Here is a 22,520-nt window from a genome sequence, read left to right as displayed (position 1 = left end):
CGAGAGGCTGCATCAAGTTTAGAGAGAAGCCAATGAGTTCTTGGATTGCATTTAAGAGACTGTGACATATTTACTCAGCTTTAAGGCTTACAGATTTCTACATGTGTGTTGCGAGTCATAATCTTGGTGCCTCTGGCAACAGGAAGCAATGCAGCTGACAAACATTGTTCAGCTGTCATCAAACTTATTAGGCTTTCACACTTACAGAAATCTCCTGAAAAACTCCTGATATTTGCCAGAGGGGCTGTATGTGTGAACGCAAACAGGCAAATGTTTCACTCAAACTTTACCTGGAGTTTCTCCTGCCAGACCCCTAGTATTTTTTCTGCAAACATACAGCAACATCTGTTGATGTATCAAATACAGTTTCCATGTCAGAAACTGGAGTAAACAGGGAGTGGGAATTACCAGCCATGTTGGATTTTCTCAAGGTGTACATATTTTGGTCTACACATAACATTGGGTAACGTGTGTGGTTTTTTAGAGATCCCATAAATGCTCAGACAACAGCTGCTGCTCCCTCAGACACATCAGGGGATCAGTGTTCCTTGTAACCTGGTTTTCTATTGTTCAGCTGTGTTGTCATGGGCAGAAGTGGTCAGCTGGCTTTAGTCCAGCTGACAGAAATAAAGAAAAATGCTTTCCAAAGGATATGGTTTCCCACCACCACATCCACATAAGAGGCAGGAAGAGGAAGCGGAGAGAATGCAACTCTGACGTCATGACAACAAAGGTTGGGGACTGTTACAGGGGGCCTCTGGGTTATACGCCAACCCTGAGCCGCTATTAGTGACATAAACCTCTAAACCCCATAACCTCTATACGTTGTTTTCTACACAAGGCCAATGCTGGAAAATGAAACATGCAAACTTTCACGGTGGTCATCTAAACATCAACAAAGTAAACCATGGACAATTGTGTCTGGACAAGAATTTTTTTACCAGTATAGTTCATGATTGTGCAGAAATAAGAATATCTGCTTTGGATCTGAGAGTGTTTGTCCAACACACAAAGCCTCTGCTCTCCTACAACTCACTAAAAACATGCTTGTTTCAACAGATTGAAGTGTATTGTGATTATTTAAGCTTCTAATGGGAGGTACACACTTGAACTATTTCTTATTGGATGACCTCCTGAAGACAAAACACGAATAAAAGCCAAAGATTTCCTTCTCCATGCTGTAGCCCGTAGAGTAGGAAGTGTGCAGCAATAATACAAAGGAAACCATCTGTCCAAACTGTGACCTTTGACCTTTCAATGCTCACCTCCATTTGTGCAGGGACGCAATGTCTTCAACTTTCTTTGAACAGCATCTGCACTCTGCACTTCAGTGTGACTGGGCCTGTAAGTCAAGTCTTTTGCTCTTCAGTGCCCACAAGCTCTTTTATTTCATAAGTTTCCTTCCATGGACGAGAAGAACTGAGCATCCTGAGCTGCTGTGTTGTTATAAACAGAGGTGAGACAAATTCATGTAGTTACCACAACTAGTGGCAACACCCCAAGACCAACATTTAAGGTAAAAATAGTGGCTAGTATCAGCCTTTTACTTCCTCAGCTTGCTCTGTTTAAAGGAGCTGATCAAACTGGCTTTAAAAGAATAAATTGAGCTCAACAAATCCGCCGTTCATTTATTGAACTTTCTCTGTCAAATTGGGATTTTTAAAGGAACTCAATATTCTGTCTGATCCTGCCAACAATTTGTGTGACAGACAAGATCTGATACCTCTTCGCTGTCAACAACAGCTTCAACACATCTGTGGGAAATATGTCGAGTACTTTAGGCCTTTGATGCTGACATCTTGTAGGCATTACTCTGACATGTTAATGTTTTACCCAGTCTCCCCACCGCCCAAGCCCCTCTCTCTCTCTCTCTCTCTCTCTCTGTATTTTGCGCAGATGTTGAATAAGTTCTGCCTTAACCTAAAGTACCTGCATTTACTTGGCGAAGCGTTTCAATGTGTGTGAACTATGGCTACTACGGCGGGGGGGTCTCCTGAGGTAAGACGTGACGTAAAAAAACAACAAGGAAGTAATAGAGGAAGCAACACAACATTATAATGAGAATATTTTACTTTATATTAATGCGTAGTATGTGTAGTCCAATGGAATGACAACATCAACAAAAGAGCGGAGAACAACATACTGACGAACAGAAAAGATAATGCAGCTGTTTAATTACATGCATGGAGATCGTAGTGGATGCGTGTATACACTCTCTGCACCGTGCAGCAGTCACAGAATAGAAATGTCACTCCCCCTCCTATTGGCTTAAGGTGAATTCTCCAGAAAATATCCTGCTGCATTCTCACATCAACTCACTCGGACTTGCTGCAGAAAAAATACTCGGGGTCTGGCAGGACAAACTCCAGGTGAAGCCCGAGTGAAAAGTCTGTCTGTTTGCGTTCACACATAAAAGCTCCTCTTATAGCAGGAGTTTTTCCAGGAGATTTCTGCAAGTGTGAAAGCCCTCCATGTCTAAGACAGAAGTGGATTTACTCCACAAGGGACGACGTCTCTATTATAGCAATCTCAGCACAATAACCTCAAAGTGATGATGGTCAATGAAGTCAAGTACTGAATCTTGCAGTTTTCCCCCAAACTATTTTAAAGACGGTGGCTCAATTTCTCAAAACCAGAAACACAAACTGAAAACAGTAACTATAACCACTCTGTCAGAACTCTATAAATGTCTTCAAAATGTAACACAGCATTTAAAAAAAACATGTTCTGTCTTCTCAAAACAGATTCCTTCCGTCATTAGATATGATATGTTTGTGTCTGGCAGAGCATTGAATAAAACTGATCAATTCAATCACTACCTTCAAAAGTGTTCAAGTTTGTTTTGGCCTCATTCATAAATACTGTAATAGATAGGCCTAGAGCATTTCCATTATTGAAATGGGAGCCAACTTGAAGAGAAAGAGAAAGAGGGAGAGGAGAGGAGAGGAGAGGAGAGGAGAGGAGAGGAGAGGAGAGGAGAGGAGAGGAGAGGAGAGGAGAGGAAAGGAGAGGAGAGGAGAGGAGAGGAGAGGAGAGCAATAAATCCAAAAGTAATCCGTCAGTTCTAAATTGTATCAGGGTTGATCAGCAAGCCTACGCAGCTTTCCAAAACTGAGTTACAGTCTCTCTCTGCCTCGTGGCAATCTCCGATAATACAGGATTACATGTAATATTGTCCACATTTAAACTCTCAGTGTCTAAGGAGGAATTTCCCTGCAGGCTCAAAGAGATATATTGTCCTCCTTTCTACTCTCCTTGTTGCCCCGAGCAACCAAACACAGCAACATTCAGCATCATCCCTCCCTACAGCGTGACCTTTTACACTGGAAACTCTGAAGGTCACTGGTAAGGTCCCTATAACACACCCTCCTTTGATAGAGAACCAGTTTAGGAGGAGCTCACAGACGGCTGGAGGGGGCGCAGGGGTTTCAAGTCAAAGGAGCTTTAAATTGAACAAGAATCTGATTGTGCTTCTGAGTGGCGAGCTGTTATCTGCACGCCTCAGCACTAATCATCCCGACAGCTCGCCTCACTGGGATGGGGTGTGGTGGGGGGGAGCCATTTTGGATGCAGCATCCATAAAGCAGCATGTGAATTATGCATGAGGGGAAGGCAGACTTTATGGTAAATTACACATCCTGGTGCTGCTGTGATGTCATCAGCCACCAATAGAGGATTTTACCGTGAGTCACTTTGTCACGTGGTCTACGGGCAATGACAAAGAGGGGGCGTTTGTGTAGGTGTGGATGGGAGCAGGTGTCAGGAGTACAGCATGATATCATTATAACACTGAAAGACATGTAGATTTCCTGTAGCACGTGTATCAAAGGCCTGGCTTTCTTTCTTTCCAGTTTTACAGCAAGAGTCTGAAATATATGATTTAAAAAAATACATAACTCAATAGATAAAACCAGGTTAATCAACAGAAACCTTTGAGGACTACTGACCGTGACCATATATACACTGAGATCAAGAGTCCTCCTGAGCCAATGCTAAATGAGAAATTGACTTGAGCTTGTAATGTTTTTCTTCTCCTCTGGCTATTCTTTTGCGCTTTTACATCCGCAGGTCACACCCACAATAATAATAATAAACTAGACTTATATAGCGCTTTTCTAAATACTCAAAGACGCTTTATAAGATATAACAACAAAAACAAAACAAAAGGACGAAAACAATACAATGAAGAAATAATGTAAGAGAAGCAGGATGAGAGTTGAGTTAGTTGGTGGTTGTAGGCGAGAGGTGAGTTTTTAGGGATTTCTTGAAGGAAGTGAGCGTGGGGGAGTCTCTGATGTGTTTTGGGAGTGAGTTCCAGAGGGTGGCAGCGGCTATGGAGAAGGCCCTGCAGGAGGGGGGGACAGGAGGTTTGCATCAGCAGACCTGAGAAAGGCTGCCTGCTTCAAGGACTACAGCCTCTATATATGGATTTGCGCGCCTTAAAGAGTCCATATTCTGCCCTTTTTGGGGTTCGTATATTTAATTTATGTACCTACTTTTGTACGTTCACAATAGCTAAAGTTATAAAAAAGTGTCTGTTTCCATGTACTGCTCCTCCTTGCTCCCTCTACGCTCTGAGTCCGTCAGCTACGCTCTGTTGAGCCCACACTGTTAGACCCCACGTGGGCCAAGTCTGCTCTAAATGGTCTGCCGATCCGCTCTGTCGTTATTGGTCAGTTGCTCAGCACGCTTCTCGGAAATGTCCCGCCTCTTTTACCATATTTGGAATGCAGCCACTGGCTCCGTCCGAGGGGAGCATAAACATTAGCACCTTAGCACTACTGTGCTACCGCAGGCTGCGGCATATCGTGGGCGTGCTACAGAAGTTTACGGGCGTGCAACATGAGCTGCTGGGCTTGCCACAACGAGCCAATGGGCTTAGATCAGTGACCTCACACTGACAATGACGTCGGACTGACACATTTTTATCAAGGGGGGCTAGAACCAAGCGTTACATGCAGCTAATGCTACAGCTAACAGGAGGACGTAGGAGAAGCCGCGTTTCCACGGACTTTGAATTTTTGCAAATAGATGTGCCTAAACATGCACAGGACACTTGGAAAACACACTAAAGGGCATATAAAACCAGAAAAAGCATAATATGGGACCTTTAACCATTTGGCCACCAGCGTCCCACTAGAGTTTTATTTCCATTCTGCCATTATAATTCAAAATCTATGCATTTCACGTTCATCAGATTACAAAATCAGTGCATGAAAAACTGTTTATCAGGCGAATGTAGGTCTTAGCCCCTTGAACATTGGGTTATATTTGTGTCAGAAAGTTGATGTCTAATCACCCATTTTTAACTTACTTGGTACTACAGGAAATAAGAGGGCTTTTATCACTGGGCCATAGAGTTTTGCAATATAGAGGGTGACTGGACATTATTCAGGGGAGATTATAACTTTAAAGAGTCAGGATACGGTCAGACCGACTTTGAATAAGCACATTTAGCTTGGCTCTATCACAGAATTAAAAAGAACAAGCACCTCTAAACCATCGCTGAAAAGCTGAACAAATAGTCTAGTGAAATGACTATTTGTGGATGAACTCTTAATCCACAGACATGAACAAGAATAAACACCATGGCTGCTCAGCACACACACAACAATAGATACAACACTGCTGAATAGTCTCAGCTTTTCTCTCTAGCAAAAAGAAATACACTCGGTCGGACCGAGCTGAAAAGCAATCTCACAGCTGTGAGTGTTTTCTGATGAGATATTCTTGTCGTCTCTTATTCTTGCAGCACAGAGCTCATCACACATCAGGGCATTCATGAACTCCCACACACCACTCGACAGAGTTTCCTGAAAGCACCTTGCTCTACAGAAATAAGTCTTTTTTTCTGTACTATTTTAAACTAGTTATGTTACATTGGCGGCTGTGGGTCAGAGGAAGAGTCAGTCTTCTCTCAACCAGAAGGTTGGGGGTTTGATCCCCAGCTACACATGTCCAAAGTGTACTCGGCGAGACACTTAACCCCAAGTTGCTCCCACTACTTTGTCGGCAGTGTATGAATGTGTATGAATGGGATTAGTCACCTCTGTCATCCCTGTGTGAATGTGTAGATGTGACAGTTAGAAACTTACAAGCTCAAGTCCATTTGCCATCGAGCAGTGGACATTCTCTACAAATTAACATGGGAAGCATTAGAGTTTGATCCCTTTACACTTCACAATAGGGTACACAAGTTTTGAACAGTGACTGGGGAAGGAATATGTAACTATCTAATTAACCATAAGTTAAAGGTAAATGGACTTGAGCTTTTACCCCAAACGTCACACCAGTTCATTCACACACTGCTATGTAAAATGTCCATCAGTATTGACTAATCACATTCATACACATCTATATGCCACCCCACGAAGCAGTGGGAGCAACATACAGTGGACATGTGGCTACAGAAGCTGGGGATTGAACCCCCAACACTCTGGTTTAGAGACGACCAACTCTACCACTGAGCCACAGCCGCCCCTTTAATGAGTTCAGTGAGTAACTCCTCATCACATGTTATAGAGTAGCTAAAGATTAATTTACAGAGAATAAATGCTAGATATGGGACACACATTTTCCATAGTTACCATGGCAACGAATGAGAACTAACCACTAGTTAACAATTAGTTCATGGATGGATAGGGAGTAACTACCACTTCACGTTACTGTAGGGTACATCAAATAGAGAGAAACGATGAGGTAATGATTCAGTATTGAGTAACTACACAGAATGAAGCCTCACTCATTGTCTGTCAGACAGATCAGACAAAATATTGAGGGAACAAGACCAAGACGTGACCAAGACCATATATATCACTGAAGAAGTGGTTACTCACTTAGACCATAACACGGGGAAGGTTGTGGCCGTAACCAGCGGATACAAAGATTAAACTTTTGAATTCAAGTTTTACGTTGTTTTAGAAAGGGCTGTTTCAGTGGTGGTCATGACCGGTCTTGATTTAAAATCCAGAGTCCGCCCAGTCTGAGAGCGAGACAAGACCGTGTCTAAATGCTTTAGATTCAAAGGCCTTCAAAAAGTGTTCTCGAGGCCGGTCTTGAGACCAAGACCTATCTTACTGTATCCATTAATTAATGGTTCATTAATTAGTTCTCATTCGTTCCCCGGTAACTATGCAGAATGTGTAGACCTTATTGTGTGGTGTTACCTATCTTTTCATTTTTCTCGTACTAAGACTTCATTTCATTCTATTATCTCCAACCCAAGTGCTGTAATCTTTTTGATTCTGATCTGAAATGAACTTTTTGGAAATCACACTTTTTAAACTTGTCTTTGAATAAAATGAGACAGTTGATATCTCATGTTTGTGTGACTCTTGTTGTTTGTAGCAGCTTTCCCTAACAGCAGCTCTCAAGCTGAATAGTGAATACATACATACGTACATCTCGCACTTAGCAAAAACAGCACTTTGAAAACAGCGCTTAATGTGCAGGAATAGTTTATTTTTTAGGTTGTCATGAAGCCACGGCTGACCGAAACTGACCAGAACTAATGATTAGCTAAACATAGCGGTTAAATGGCGCATCAGATGACTATTTGTTGTGACAGTTCTGTGACATCGCGGGTTTCCTCTGATTACTCACCAGTGGTTTAAAGCACAGCGAGGAGAGCTGAGGTCAGCTTAGATCAATTATGTCCCATCATTTGAGCATGTGCTCCTCCTGCTCTGTGACATTAATGAAGGAACAGCATGACAATCAGACGACAGAGACATAAGAGGGAGTGAGCATGAAATGCCTCAAACTCTGTAAAGGGAACCTGAATTTAATTATCCAGACATTCATTTACATTTATAGTGTGGCCTTCTCGTGTTAAGTATAACCACAAGAAGCTGTGCTGCGGTACTTTACTAACAGCTGTGAGGCTCAAGCAGGAAGGAGTTAGCTCCCTGCTGGTCAGTGAACAACACTGTTGTTGAAAATGGAAAGGAAATTTAAACCGGGGTACATAAATGGTGACAGCAATCAGCCTACTTTGATTTAGGAATGCAAAAAAGGACAACCCCCGACAGTATGTCTGATATTTTGCCTGATTTTGATCATATTCAGGAAATTATGAATTGATGTAAGTTCCCTGTGCGCATGATTCTAACATAATCCAGGATTTTTTTAAGATCTGGTCGTACAACACGAGCAATTGACTTATGCTACATTCATGTTCTCCTCGGATGGTCCAAGTTTCCAAGTTGGGAAATCGTTCTTCCGACTCTCGTGTTTTCAGGTTTTCAGTTGGGAAAGTCTGAATGTTGTAACATGAACAGCAAACTATGTGGATGATGCTTACGAAGAAGATGTTAGGAATGTCTCTGTTACAAGTTATATTTGAGGAAAAGGTTGACGTGCAATACTTGAATTAATAAATCTTAACATTTACAACAACAACAAAAATTTGCCCCCCTTGTTGATGATGAATATGAACTGAAGTCGACAGGTCAGGGCACCTGGTTTGCAGAATTTTCGCGTTGTTGTTTCCGACTTCACTCGCCACCGCGGACAAAGCAGCGGGAGCAACTAGGACTTAAGTGTCTAACCCAAAGACACATCGCACATGTGGCTGCAGGAGCTGGGGATCAAACCCCGAACCTTCTGGTTGAGAGACAACTGACTCAACCAACTGAGCCACAGCCAAACAATGAAAGAGTATGAACACTTAAAGATAAAAACCGGACCGACCTTTAAGGTTATTGCTCTTAATGTTTAAACTGACATTTAAAATTGTTGTCTGTGTCTGCACTTTTTGTGTCTCCTCCCATCTTAGGGGCCCAACATTTATATTTCTGTTCATTTTGAGCTGATGATTCTCCCTAAATATTCAGCACAGGGTACTACTGTTACAAATGACAATAGGGTTATATACAGTAAGGAGCATACAAGCAGACACTAGCCAGATCCCCGAGCAGACAAGAAAACACCTGCTTTAATTGTCACCTTGGGGCTGCAACCAAGGCTACAAACACCCTTGAATGCATCCCATGTGTGCCTGGCTCCCAGTATATCAATGCAGGCCTGCTAGTATGGCAGAAGCTAGCACAGTTTCCATAGTAACACTCTGCACAAGCCTTCCTCCGCCTCCCATACCCCGCTCTTGCTCTACTCGATGCAGGAAGTGCCGTGATGGAGGATGCCGTGCGATACTCTCCAGCGTGGCACATTAACCTACTTCCTCACCAGACCGGGAAAATAACCCGGACGCAGAACGTGACAGCGAGGAGAGAGAAGGAGACAAAAAAAAGGAGGGTGGATGGAGGAAAGGACGAGGAAGAAAAAGAGAAAGGAAAGGAAGGACGGTGACGGGAAGGTAGAAATGAAAGGGGATAAGGAAAAGGATAGATGGGAGATAGGGAAGAATGGTGGAGATACAGAAGGGATGGAGAGAAGGGAACAGAAAAAATTATGAAGGGGAGAGACGGAAAAGAAAAAAGAGCAAAGGACAGAGAGAAGGAGAAAGTGAAAGAAGAGGAGAAGGGTGGAATGCAGTGTGAGATTGTTAATGAATACTGTTGTGTGTAAATCTACACAAAAATAATGAGCTTGCATTAATTATTTCACGTTATTATCTACTGAAGGATCGTCATGTTTTAGATTGCATTCTTGTAAATGATTCAAAATGTAACACAGATAATCCAATTTTGGTCCCTGCAAATATTCACTCAGATCAACCAAACACAAACACACGCTGCACGGATGAACAACTAATGTATGCAGTGATACAGAGAATCTCCTGATTGACTAAACTCTGTTAAATATATCTTTGAATAGGCTGAAAACCGCAGAAAACCCAACACTAATCGTACTCAACGACTCCCCCACTTGCCCCCTGATGACACACTTTCTCCTCTGCCCATGTGCAGTGCATCCCCCTGCATCCCTCTGCTCGCAGCGGTCCTGATGAGAGGATGGAGATCCCCTGCCTCTCATTCATCTGCTCTGCATCCCGCCACAAATTACACTAATAGGATTTTCAGAAAAGGCAGAAACCTCATCGTCCACGTAACTCTTGAGCCGTCAGCACAGGGATACTCAAACAGAAGAGAGGAGACGCTCGAGAAAATGAAAGCTCCTCTGGATAGAACCATCCAAAGAGGTAAAGATGCTGAAAGCAATATGAGGGAAGGGAGAAATGTGAGGACTTACCGACATGAGTGATGACACACTCCACCCTTTGTAGCAGCTCCTGGACCGACATCTCGTCTTCTCTCAGCCAGCACAGCATCTCACGGTGTTGGTCGCATCCACTCTCCCCCGCCTCTCTCTCTCTCACTGCTCTCTCTCTCTCTCTCCGCTGCCACGCCTCCTCTCGTCACCGTTGCTTCCCCGACAATCTCGCCTTCTTACCTAATGTAATTTTCACCTCTTTTTTATTTGCACCTCCTTTTTCTTTATTCTTTTTCTTTCTTTTTTTTATATTGAACCCCTCCTCTTCTTCATCATCTCTCACGCGAAGAAAAAGTCAGGAAGGCTGGGGCTGACGGTGATGATGCCACTCCCAGTCAGTCAGCAAAAATAGTAAGCATGGGAATAAAATAAACAGTTTGTCAACCAGGCACGGGTTCAAGAACCAAGACAGACAGTGTGGTAATAATACAGCACAGCTGCCAAGTCGTCCAATCAGACAATAAAATAAGCAGTCAGCCGTGTTTGGTGAACAAATAGCTCCATCATTTGCTTGTCAGTTTACACAGCAGCCAGTTAATAAGTCAGTGAACAAAAGAGACAATTACTTTGTTAGCGGGTCAGTCTGCAAACTAGACAGTAAGTGGAAAAATAGACAGAAAATTGAGCCACTTTGTTAATCTGTAAGAGAAAAAAATCAGACGCTTTGAAAAAAGTGAACAAAAAATAGTCACCCACTGATTGAGTCCTTTTCTTGAAGCTGGAATAAAATATCCACAAAGCAAAATGAAGTCTGCAACTCCAAAATACAATATTCCACACTGCAAAAAAAATAAGAAAAATCAAAAAAGGAAGAGGAGGAAAGGATGCTCCTTCAGAAGAGAGGTAAAGATAAAAATGTATATTTGTTGTTGGTCCTCTCCACTCATAGGGACACTCCTCTTGCTCTGTGTAGGAAACCACTGCTGCTGCTTTGATGAGGCTCTGTTTGCTCTAATAAAGAAGCTGAGTCACAATGAGAGAAAACGAATCAGAGGGCTGCTACCTGCCTGCGGGGCGGGGGGAGATACAGAAACAGAAGGGAGGGTAGGGGGGTTAATAGGTCCATGAGAGAAATCCTGGTGCCTGGAGCTGGGCTGTAAACGGATTGGAGCTCATGACTGATCTCTAAATTGAAACATTTCCTGAGATTGATTTGATTTCAGGGAGAGGAAATATCCGAGAGAATGGTTTAAAAATCAGCATTGTTTTTGTAAGTCACTTAAAAGACAATGTCCTCGCCGGGCAGCTCTTATTTCCCCATCATTATGGCACGAGGGCTCGCTCAAACAAAACAAATCAATAGCCTCCACCCATCATTTATCATTGATGTCCCTGGGTTCATTCAGTGCTACCAGAGGCCACTCCTCTGATCCCGCTCCGTGTTTTGATTCAGGCAAACAATGCCAGACAAGGGGGCAGTGGGCAGTGTGTGTGTGTGTGTGTGTGTGGGGGGGGGCATTAGCATCTCTTCGTGAGCCAATGCCTCCTGGGACTGTGAAGATTTCCTGAGAGACGAGCATTAGCTGGAGACATCTGCACTCAGCCTCACCCTGCCTCTCACTTATCATCACAGCCAATTACAGGCCCTACACTGAAGGCTGTCCAACAACAGAAACAGCAGCTGGCAGACAAAGCAAAGCAGGGCACAATGCTGGCAGGAGTGTGATGTATATGCAAATGGGATAATTAAATGAATAAATACCATTGTGCTCATATGTGCACCATCATTGACTAAGCTTTTCTTTTTGTAAATTCCAAAATTAACAAATAATTGACCAAAAATGGCATGTTAAGGTGTATAATATGATTCATGTTATCACAACAAATATTCATGTAGAAAATATTGTAGTACAAAATACATTGAGATTAGATAATCCTTTATTGATCCCCTGTGGGGAAATTTAAGTGTTGCAGCAGTAAAAAGACAAGAAGAGCATGCTTATGAGTTCATGAGACAGGAATAAAATAAAAAATAACAATTTACTAGAGATTTTAAACAAAATACGTATATACAGGACATTCAGGGAGTTCATAGGTGTGGAGAGACTAGAGGAGAGGAGGAGACAAGAGATGGGAGGAGGGGAGAAACAATAAAGCGAAAGGATGGTGCTGGTGGGCGGGGCCAACTCCAACATCCGCTGTTTCTGATTGGACGCCGCGAGATGTCGTCGCCGGAAGTTGATTCCTCAGCCATGGCGGGAAGAACACACAGCTAGTGAGTGCTGAGCATGTCAACAAGCTGACTCTACCGAGCACCAAGACAACGAGATATCAGGATATATATATATAAATATATGTGTGTTGGGTTTCGACACGCAGTAACGACGACTGCAGGATTTTGAACTGGGCGCAGAGTTCGTCTTAATATTGATGTTTAAAGTAAGTGCGACGTGTCTGTCTTAAAGAACTACAGCTAGCTAACACTGGCTAACAGCACACAGACAAGCAGTGGCTACTTGCAACGCGAGTTGTCTTTAAAGTATTGCACCTTACGCTTTGTGTACATTATCTGTTTCACAGTATAACAGTGCAAAAAAAACATTTCTCAGCATAGATTATAACCGTGCGGCTGCTGAGCTCCGTGCAGAAACTATCATTACAGTTTCTATTTCCTCACATTTGAAGGGGCTTAACACGATGTAGAAGAGCGTTTAATGCCAATTTAATATCCTCATTAGTATCAGCTACTACAGTTATGATGGGAAAATTAGAGAGCAATCTGTGCATAGGTAAGCCTCTTGGAGTTACCACTCTTGTAAATATAACACGACACCAGTGATATCAGCGTCTGTGGTGTGATTCTGAGATATGAGTTTGATGAATAAGGCTGTAATAACGTTCATTGAAAGGCTGAGGAGGAGGGATGCATGTTGTGAAAAGTCCCAGTGGTGCTGTTCTCTTCACCTCTTGTCCAATCAGATTGCTTGGTCTGAACCAGTGCCCTCTAAAAAAAAAAAAAAAAAATACATTACTGGATCTCCTCTGCACAGCACGGTCAGTAATATGTTGGTGCAGGTGATGTGCAGAAAACATCATGTTGACAGCAAATGAGAAAATCCACCGCACACAAGAACACGTTTTGCTTGCATGCCTTTTCCATTTGAGACGGAAAGTAATTCTGCCCTCTTGTTTGCAGTGAGTCTTCTCATGTTTTCTGCCATCGCATACACCAAGAAGGACTGACAGCGCCGTGTTTTTATGTAAAGCAGTGTTAACTAATCCATTCATACACACTCGTACGCCATCGACGGAGCAGCGGCAGCAGTTAAGGGTTAAGCGTCTTGCCCAAGGACACATCAGAGCTGGGGATCGAACCCCCGACCTTCCAGTTGAGAGATGACCGACTCTCCCACTAAGCCACAGCTGCCTGTGTCTTGTTTCCATCACACTGTTTGCATTGTTCTTCTACATGTTGACTGCTTTCTCTCTCAGCTTCTTTTTGCTTCTGTTGATAATAACTTTTTTTTTCTTTTTAACTCCAGGTGTTTCTGCTGCTCTAAGAAAAAAAAAAACAAGCGGAGTCATGCAGGCGTTTCTGAAAGGAGCAACTATCCAGTCGACCAGACCTCAGAAAGACAAGGCAGCAGCTGGACCCAGCACAGAGAAGAGAGCTAAGGCGGTTCCATGGGTGGAAAAATAGTAAGTTTGAACCACAATGTGGAAAGTAAAAGTATTGTAACGGTAATTTTTCTGCTAACCCACCAGAATTAGGGCTGCATGAGTAATAATCGTGAATAAGTCACAATCTCGTCTCTCACATATGTGCGATCTCATTTCTGCATGATGCCGATTCTCTTATTCTCCTATTTCCCTCACAAGCTGCACTTGCGTCAGTGTTACCCACAAATAGACGATACTCGAGAAAGCGAGAGAGAGAGATCCTTTTTCCGTACGTCCCTCCTGTTAATGCACCAGAATGTGCAGCGCTCGTCTCATATCAAAATATTCTCATGACTTGGTTTTATTGTGTTTCTGCAGCTGCTTGCTGCCAATATGATTATGCTCTTCTTAGTTTTGCTGCATCTTGATAACAAGCCTACGCATCAGGCTCACCTGTTGTCAAAACATAGACGCAAGAGAAACTTTGTGAAAGTGAAGTTGTGTTGCACGCAATCTCTGAAGGTTCAGTTAAGAAAAAATAAAAAGCTGTTTGCAAATCCGTAGTCACGCTTTACAAGCCTGTTGTCCTGATTAGCAAACAGTTGGCCCGATTTCATAAACAGTGCGCAAAATTCATGGACTCAGTGAGGTTTGTTTATTATTTCAATGCAGCGCGGCATGTCAGCTCGCTCTCTCTCTCTCTCTCCGTGTGCGCACGTTCATTGGGCGCGCAAGCAGGTGCAAGTGGGTCTGTAATGAGTCCCGACCCCTCTTAAAACAAGACCAAAACAGGAACCCAGAACCCACCCTTACAAGTTCTAATATCATACTAAATGATATGTCAGCTATACATCGGTTACTAGTTTGAAGCTACAGCTTTATACATTCTGCAGGGCTAGAATAGTGCAGAAACACTACAACTCTCCAGTCCACATGTTAATAAAATAATTCAAATGAATGCATTCATCATTGTGTGAACATGTGTCTGATGAACACTGAATGAGATTTGATACTACAAAAAAAGGACAAAAAGACGAGATCATAATCATAAAGTTGTGAAGAAAAGACACACATTGGTGTATACAAAATGATTAGAATGCAGGAAAAGAAAAAGACCCCAAGATAATGTTTTTACTTAAAAGCTGAAAAAATAAGAATCATGGTGATTCACATTTGAAGTAGAATCGTGCAGCCCTAATCAGAATCATAAGTACAGAATAACTGCACAGATCCTCCATTGCATATTTTGTACATTTTGTGTTTTGTTGTATATATTAAGTTGTATATTATATATATTTCCATCTATGCTGTGTAAGTATTAACTCAGTTTGTGTCTTTGCAAACCTCAGCAGGCCTAAGTGTGTGGATGAGGTGGCCTTTCAGGAGGAGGTGGTAGCCGTGCTGAAGAAGTCTCTGGAAGGAGCAGATGTGAGTCTGATGATGTGATGTCTTTTGAATGTCGTCAGTTCAGAACCCACTCTGCATCCAAGTCGGATGTTTTGAGTATCAAGCATTAAAAAAGGTTTTCATAGGAGGGTTAGGACAGGCAGGGCAATGCAGCAAAAGTGTGAAGGGTGTTCTCCCTCCTCTGGAGGGTCTGGAGGTCCCTCCCTCTCACATGTGCACACCTTAAACAGGCGGTCCTGCAAGTGGCAAGCCCCCTCCTGAGGGTCTAGAGGCTGCTGCTGCAAAATAAACCCTCCCTCTCCCTCCATCCTATCCTCAAATCAACAGCAGTTGACCTTTGATCCCAAAACCTCAGCTGCGGTGCATCACCCCACAACATAAACATTAAACAACCTCTCACCTGTCACACCACAACATGAATACACATCATCATAGTCAACACATACCATACACACTGCTCAGTCCTCTCTTCTCCCTCTCAAATCCAGCTTACAAAAGCACCGTCTCTCCCTCTCTTGCTTCTTTCCCTTCTTGTATCCCTTTTCATGTACTTCGTATAGTTTTTATGTCTTTGCTGGTTGTAGTCTATATCAGCTGATGTCTCTGTATTTTGCAGTATTTTTCTTTATTTTTTTATTTGCTGTCCTCCTGTTCTGTTTTGTTTGTATCGTCTAGCACTTGTACTGATTTGACAATTGCACTATTAAATAAAATAAAAACAGTTTTCATAAATCTGAAATCAGAGCTCTGCTGATAATACCTAACTCCATCTGTCTCACAGTTTGGACCTCAGTAGATTAAGCCTGGTGCTAAACCCAAGATTATTCCTCAGTCAACAACTTTAAATCTGTATATCTATATTTATTCAGCACGAGGAGGAGGAATCATGAAGCTGTGATAAAGGAGTATTTCTGTTTCGTTGCAAAATGAGAAGAATGCAAATTCTCAATGTTTGTCTGTTTTTTTTTTGATTACAGCTTCCCAACCTGCTCTTCTACGGACCGCCTGGAACAGGAAAAACGTCCACCATCTTAGCTGCTGCAAGAGAACTTTATGGGTCAGTGCATTGTCAGTGGTGATGTGGGCAAGAAGGAGAGGCTTCTGCTTTTTGCATTTCCAGAAAGCTCTGTCACATTTAATTTAGATCATCTGTTTTCTGCTCCTGTGTTATCCCGTCCTTCTTCTGTGACTTTCCTGCAGTCCAGAGCTGTACAGGCAGAGGGTGCTGGAGCTCAATGCGTCGGATGAACGTGGTATCCAGGTCGTCAGAGAGAAGGTCAAGAACTTTGCTCAGCTCACTGTGGCTGGCTCTCGCACAGAGTGAGTTAGGATAAAGACGGGGACATGTCTTCAAAGTTTCTCTGTAACAACCATCAGAGGTTGACAGTTTGACATGTATCTCTTGGACTGAAAAAAAAAAAGCGTCTGTGTCTGTCTTTACTTTTAGTGGGAAGCCATGTCCTCCTTTTAAGATCATCATCCTGGATGAGGCGGACTCGATGACGGCTCCGGCTCAGGCTGCTCTCAGGCGAACGATGGAAAAGGAGTCCAGAACGACCCGCTTCTGCCTCATCTGTAACTACATTAGCAGGTCGGCTAGCTTCTCACTGTCATCACACCACAAACACACTCTGTATTCAACAGACACTAACCTTACTGGGTGGGTTTTTTTGTTTTTGTTTAGGATTATAGAGCCTCTGACCTCCAGATGTTCAAAGTTTCGCTTCAAACCTCTGGCCAATCAGATCCAAGAACAACGCTTGCTGGAGATCTGTGGGAAGGAGAACCTGAAATACACCAAAGAGGTAAAAGAGAACCAATCAAACCCTTTTCTCAATCGCAGATGTTTTGTTGGCTCATTTGAGCATCTCGTAAAGATGTTAAAGTTGAGGTGCCAGGGCGTCAACACCAACAATCTCTCTTAAGTGGGCAGCCTGGGTTCAAGTCCGACCCGCGGCTCCTTTCCCTCATGTCGTTCCCCGTCTCTCTCTCTCTCTCTCTCTCTCTCTCTCTCTCTCTCTCTCTCTCTCTCTCTCTCTCTCTCTCTCTCTCTCTCTCTCTCTCTCTCTCTCTCTCTGCCTCTGCCTGATTTAAAGTCTGTTGATAAGTGCAGAGGAGAGGAGCAGCGAGGCCACCATCTCCCTTTTATAGTTTCTGTTAGTTAAGCCTTTCAGATTGTTGAAAGTTAAACACCACTGCACAATAATTGACGCCCCTAACATGTCCAAAATCACAAGACAAATAGAAAACACAAAAACAGAGAGCACCTTCTCTGCATGAATAGACATCTTCTCTTGGATTTTAAGTGATTGTTCAGAGGGGGGAATATTTGAATCTCTACATTATATTTAAGGCAGGAGATCTTATATTTGATGAGACTTTCACAAACCAGAGGACTAAACCTCTTTTTAGAACTTTTGGAAATTAAGTGGATGCATGTCTGTAAAATGCTACAATGTGTTATAAATGTATTCAAAGCTTGTTATGCATAGAGAGGCCACTAGGGGGCATCTGGTGTCAAAAAGTTGTGTCTGACTCAACCTTCAGGCATCAAAATAGTTCCTGCTAAAATAGTTTTTTTTTAATGTCATTTTGTTTTCTGTTACTTTATTATTATTTTTATTTAGAGTCCATGTTTAATATCCAGGTGGGGGCTCTCCCACCTACTAAGTTTAAACCTTACACCAAATATATGGTGTGAGCTGCATGCAATGTAGGCCCCGTTTTCACCCAATCTTTTTTTTTCTTAGCACAAGCATCTTTTTTCAATCGTTTTCAATTAGGAGAGAGCGTTGGCAGCAGCAGGCGGAGTGCCCAGCGCCTTTGTTCCAAGCGCTCTGCCTATTTTGTGCAGCCCCTCCGAGCGCTTGAGTTGAAAATCTTTTAACTTTTCAGAAATGAGCTGTTTACGTCATTGGCCCTCTTTTCAAAATACAAGATATTCCCCGTATTTTTGATGTCTACGGGTCGTGTCTTCTATCCAGATCCTCTTTGCTCTGTGTCTGATCGGGAAATAATCCATCTGAAATATAAAACATACAAAAAAGCAGTGTCGGTCATAAAGCGGACATTGTCAACAGACTGTTGTCTTAGAGTCATGCAGCACTTTTCTTCTCAGCGCACAAATGCTTGATGTGCTCCTGAGCGCACAGCCTGCACCTCTCTGCTCAGGAAAACACCAGGTGGACATGAGGCCGATTGTTTGCACATACTTGTAAAAGAAAAAAACCCACAAACTGAAGAATCTCTGCAGGCTTCAGGTTTGTCAGAGAACGGTGACTACTTTTTTTGTCCGTCTGGTACAGACACGGTTTGATGATTGTTTCTGTACTTCTAGAGTATCGCAGCTTTGGTGAAGGTGTCAGAGGGAGACCTGCGCAAAGCCATCACCTTCCTCCAGAGTGCTGCACGCCTCAATACGGACAAGGAGATCACAGAGCGCTGCATTATTGAAATAGCCGGGGTAAGGCCGTCTTCTTTGAGCTTTGAGAAACTAATTTATTGACTGTAGTTTAACACACACCTGCACGCCTGAAAACCTGCTTTACTGCATTCCCTTCATATCTCACTGTTTGTTTTGCTCTCCTCAAGGTCGTTCCTGACAAGATGATTGACAACCTGCTCCAGATCTGCTTCAAAGGAACGTTTGAGAAACTTGAGATCGCGGTCAAGGTAGGCGTTGACATGTCTGAGCATGAATTTGTGTTCATGTCAGTTCTCATATAGATAGTATCTATTCCAAAGAAGTAAAGACAGAGTATCTGTGATGTATGTTTGAAGTTTTCATGCTGTAGGTGTGTATGCCTCACATGTTTAATACTTCCTCTTTTAGGACATTGTGGATGAAGGTTATGCAGCCACACAGATCCTGACTCAGCTCCATGAGTCCGTCATCGAGCGAGACCTGAGCGACAAGCAGAAGTCGGCCATCACAGAGAAGATGGCGGTGAGTGAATGTAATGGAGCTCCAGGAACCAGAGAATGCACAGTGGTCTAGTCACATTTTTATTCAAATTTGAATACTGTCTTAGAGGGCTTTTATGAAACACTGTTGTGTTTTTTAAGGAGGTTTTTCAAGTAATTTCTAATACTCCCTCATTAGCTCAAAATCCTACATTTAAAGCAAACAGTGGTATACTGTTTAGTAAATAAATGTGATGGAGTGCTGGACTGATTGAAAGTCTCCTCAATTGTACCGTGCTTAAGCATGATCACCCCCCCTAGTGCGCCCTTATAAACCAGTGCCACTTATATTCCAGACTTACGGTAAATATGAGCTCAAGATTTCGGGGCACAAGCGATATTGTACACTCCATATTTAATAAGGGAGAAGACAAGTCTTCAAAACACACAATGCATCAGAGTATATGTCGTTTTAATTTTCAATAACGAATAAAAAACAATCGAGCGTCAGCACGGTACGGGACATCTCGGCCTAGTGCGAGTGCTCCCAAAAATATAAAAACTTCCAAGGCACGTCAGAGTTTATACTGTGAGTTTGTTGTTGGCCGTGAGTAGTGAAATAGTCCAAAAAAAAATCTACACAATGCAAGCGATGAGCTGAGGTCCGCTTTTAGACCAATGGTGCTCGTGCATGTAAGTGAGGGGCGTGGCTTTAAGGGAGCACAGAGGGGAGGGGGTGGGTGTAGACTGAGCACTGAAAGAATGCTGCTTTCAAAATTCTGCTAGTTTTTTTTTAAACTGACCAACCCTGCCTTTAAGTATAAAGTTAAAGGGCTCCTTTCCCTCGGGTTTCTGAAACAGGAACATTCTCGCTGTGAGGAAACATGGCTAACCACTGAGCCAGCTTGCAGCATCCTTTTACTGTTGACTCATAAACTTCTTTTATCAGTCAACCTTTTGAAACTTGTTTATTACTTCATAGTTCATTCACAGTGAAACTTGATCTATACATAATTTAGTGATAAAACAAGGATTTCACTCAGGACACTTAAGGAGCAGGTTGAGACTGTACTCTTTGATGTATTGATTTAAAGTGCTTTACTGATATATGCAATTAAGTTTGCTCAAGTGGTATCTTCTGTTAGACACAGCAGCTATCTGCAGTTCTGCAAAAAACAAACAAGAACTCAACTGTGCTTTACTTATTTTGTTAATGCCTTGTTATACTCTGATATTAAATGCTTAAGTTAACTCCCTTCAGATAAATAAGATTTACTTTATTGTCCCTTAAGAGAAATCTATCTTTGACTCTGTCCTGCGAGAGAACTAAAAATACACAAATACTGATCATACAAAACATGTAACAATATATATTATATATATGTATATGTATTTCGAATTCGATTCTTGGGGTCACGATTGGATTTAGAATCTATTTTCAATTCAAAACGTTTCTGGATTCATGGATTCAAAGTCTATTTTTAAATTAAAGTACACACTTCAGAATCTGCTCCAGTCATCTGTGAGTCTGGCTGAATTTATTGCTGGCTGCTCCATTTGGCATTCTACTGAGTTAAAGAGCTAGCATTAGCACTCAGCAGGGAGTAAGAGATTAGCCCATAAAAAGATGAATCTTTGAAAGTAAGAATCTCGATTTTTAAATAAATTGATTTTTCCCCCACCTCTAATGTATACCTTGAATAAATGCTCAGTATGTTTGTCTTCTCCTTTCTGTTTCAGGTGGTTGGTAAGTGCCTGTCGGATGGTGCAGATGAGTACCTGCAGATATTGAGTTTGTGTTCAGTCATGATGCAGCAGGCGTCCCAGAACAACTGAAAGTCAACAGAGGAGCATCTCTCTTGGAGAGACACTGAGAGAATCAGGACCAAAAGCCTCACAGAGACACACAGAGACATAAAGCACTTCAGCCAGATTCAGCTGGGTTTGAGGATTTCATCGAGGGAATTCAAGATGACAGTGATGTTTTCCATCAAAGACCAACAGATCTCCACTCTGGAAGGAGCACTTTCTGATGCTCTTGAATCACCAATCTAATGCTTCTTTATTTCTTTTCATTCATGTTACTACTACTACATAGATCTTGGTTTGATCTATTTTTGGATTTTTGTAATTTGGAAAGTAATAAATAGTTTTTGTATCTTTTCATTGTCTGTTTCCTTGAAGTCATTTGTCAGGATTAAGAAGTTCACTTCACGGTTCTCTCTAAAGACCTCAGTAACTACGTTGAGAAACTAGTGTCAGTATTGTTATTATAATGTGCATGTCTTCATGATCTATTTTACCTTAACCTATAACTCTATTTCCAATGTGAGCTCTAAGCTAATCCAGTCAACCATCAGTGATGTCTTATATGGCAACAGATTCCGATCATTCAGTGTTTTAATGGTAGTTATTCTACGGCTACCAAATATCACATGCAGAGTCCTACTGGGGTCGCTAAGTTGTATCCCAATGTATCAAGTGAATTAGCAATTTTAAGTTTTAATAGCAAACTTTATATTGTGTGCACAATATAACTTGTGGGAAGAAGATAATTATGTTGTGCGCACAATCTATATAAACATCGCACTAAAAGTAAGGACATTTGTGTGGTAGATTATTTCTTTGTTGCTTCTTGGTGATAAATATTATACTGTTGGAAAGCCTGTTTTTTTTCTCCCTTTTTTGCCACATTTGTAAGGAACATATGTTTGTGGGATGAGCAGCAGAGCTGAGTAGTTTGGTTGCGCCCATGAAAAACTTGCCAAATCTTCTCTGCCAATGCCAAACAGCTTAGGCCTCTTCTGCTGTTGCTTTGAGGCAATGTTATGTTCAGCGATGAGTCCAGGGGTACGGTCAAAGAAGTGTAGGAGACACGGAGAACGCTATGCTGATTGCTGCACCGATAGGGTAACAACAGCTTTTGGTGGAGGCACTGTGATGGCGTGGGGCGGCATCTCCCTCAATGGAAAAACGAGGCTTCTCATTGGAGGCGATCTCAATGCAGACAAGATATCGAGATAAGATTCTGCAACCAGTGGCAATCCCATATCTCCGCAGTCTGGGACTGAACTCTATCCTCCAAGATGACAATGCTCGCCCACACAGAGCGGGGTTTATCAGAGACTACCTCCAGAATTTGGGAGTGGAGAGGATGGAATGGCCTGCCTGCAGTTATGACCTCAACTCAACACTTTGTCCAATGTTTATTTTATTTTTGTACTTTCCAGGACTTCAGGGACACTGTAGAATATCTGTATTTCAAATTGTGCTTTTTATTTCTATTTTCAAAATGTTTATGGTTGATCAAGACTGCTAAAAAAAAACCTCTTAAGAAATAAATAAAAACGCTGGTTTGGTTTATTTTTACAGTCTATGGTTTAGACCCGCCGCCGCAGCACCGCGCACACGGGTTTCCATGACGACGCGGGGAGGGG

The 22,520-nt window shown here is 42.4% G+C and overlaps 2 protein-coding genes across 5 annotated transcripts in view; one reads left to right on the top strand and one right to left on the bottom strand.

Moving 5' to 3' along the window:
• mcf2l2 (MCF.2 cell line derived transforming sequence-like 2) overlaps positions 1-11,145 on the bottom strand; it is a 128,121-nt gene extending 116,976 nt beyond the window's left edge. For 2 of the 4 annotated variants that reach the window (XM_065956054.1, XM_065956057.1), the window contains exon 1: positions 10,153-11,145. In XM_065956054.1, the coding sequence (XP_065812126.1) occupies positions 10,153-10,231 (79 nt within the window). In that variant the 5' untranslated portion in view covers positions 10,232-11,145. The remainder of the gene's footprint in view (positions 1-10,152) is intronic. The other 2 variants (XM_065956055.1, XM_065956056.1) reach the window with 2 other exon arrangements.
• Positions 11,146-12,354: 1,209 nt separating this feature from the next.
• Positions 12,355-21,247, top strand: rfc4 (replication factor C (activator 1) 4). The gene is made up of 11 exons (XM_020646360.3): positions 12,355-12,552; positions 13,656-13,812; positions 15,123-15,201; positions 16,158-16,237; positions 16,381-16,500; positions 16,628-16,771; positions 16,865-16,985; positions 18,518-18,643; positions 18,772-18,852; positions 19,013-19,126; positions 20,824-21,247. Exons 2-11 carry the CDS (start codon positions 13,697-13,699, stop codon positions 20,917-20,919), a joined length of 1,077 nt encoding a protein of 358 aa, XP_020502016.1. The 5' UTR covers positions 12,355-12,552; positions 13,656-13,696; the 3' UTR covers positions 20,920-21,247.
• Positions 21,248-22,520: the final 1,273 nt, after the last annotated feature.

The sequence above is a fragment of the Labrus bergylta genome, chromosome 6, assembly GCF_963930695.1.
Source record: "Labrus bergylta chromosome 6, fLabBer1.1, whole genome shotgun sequence".
Lineage (NCBI taxonomy): Eukaryota > Metazoa > Chordata > Actinopteri > Labriformes > Labridae > Labrus > Labrus bergylta.
Note: the sequence above shows the minus strand (reverse complement) of the source record. Positions and strands in the feature narration are given on the sequence as shown.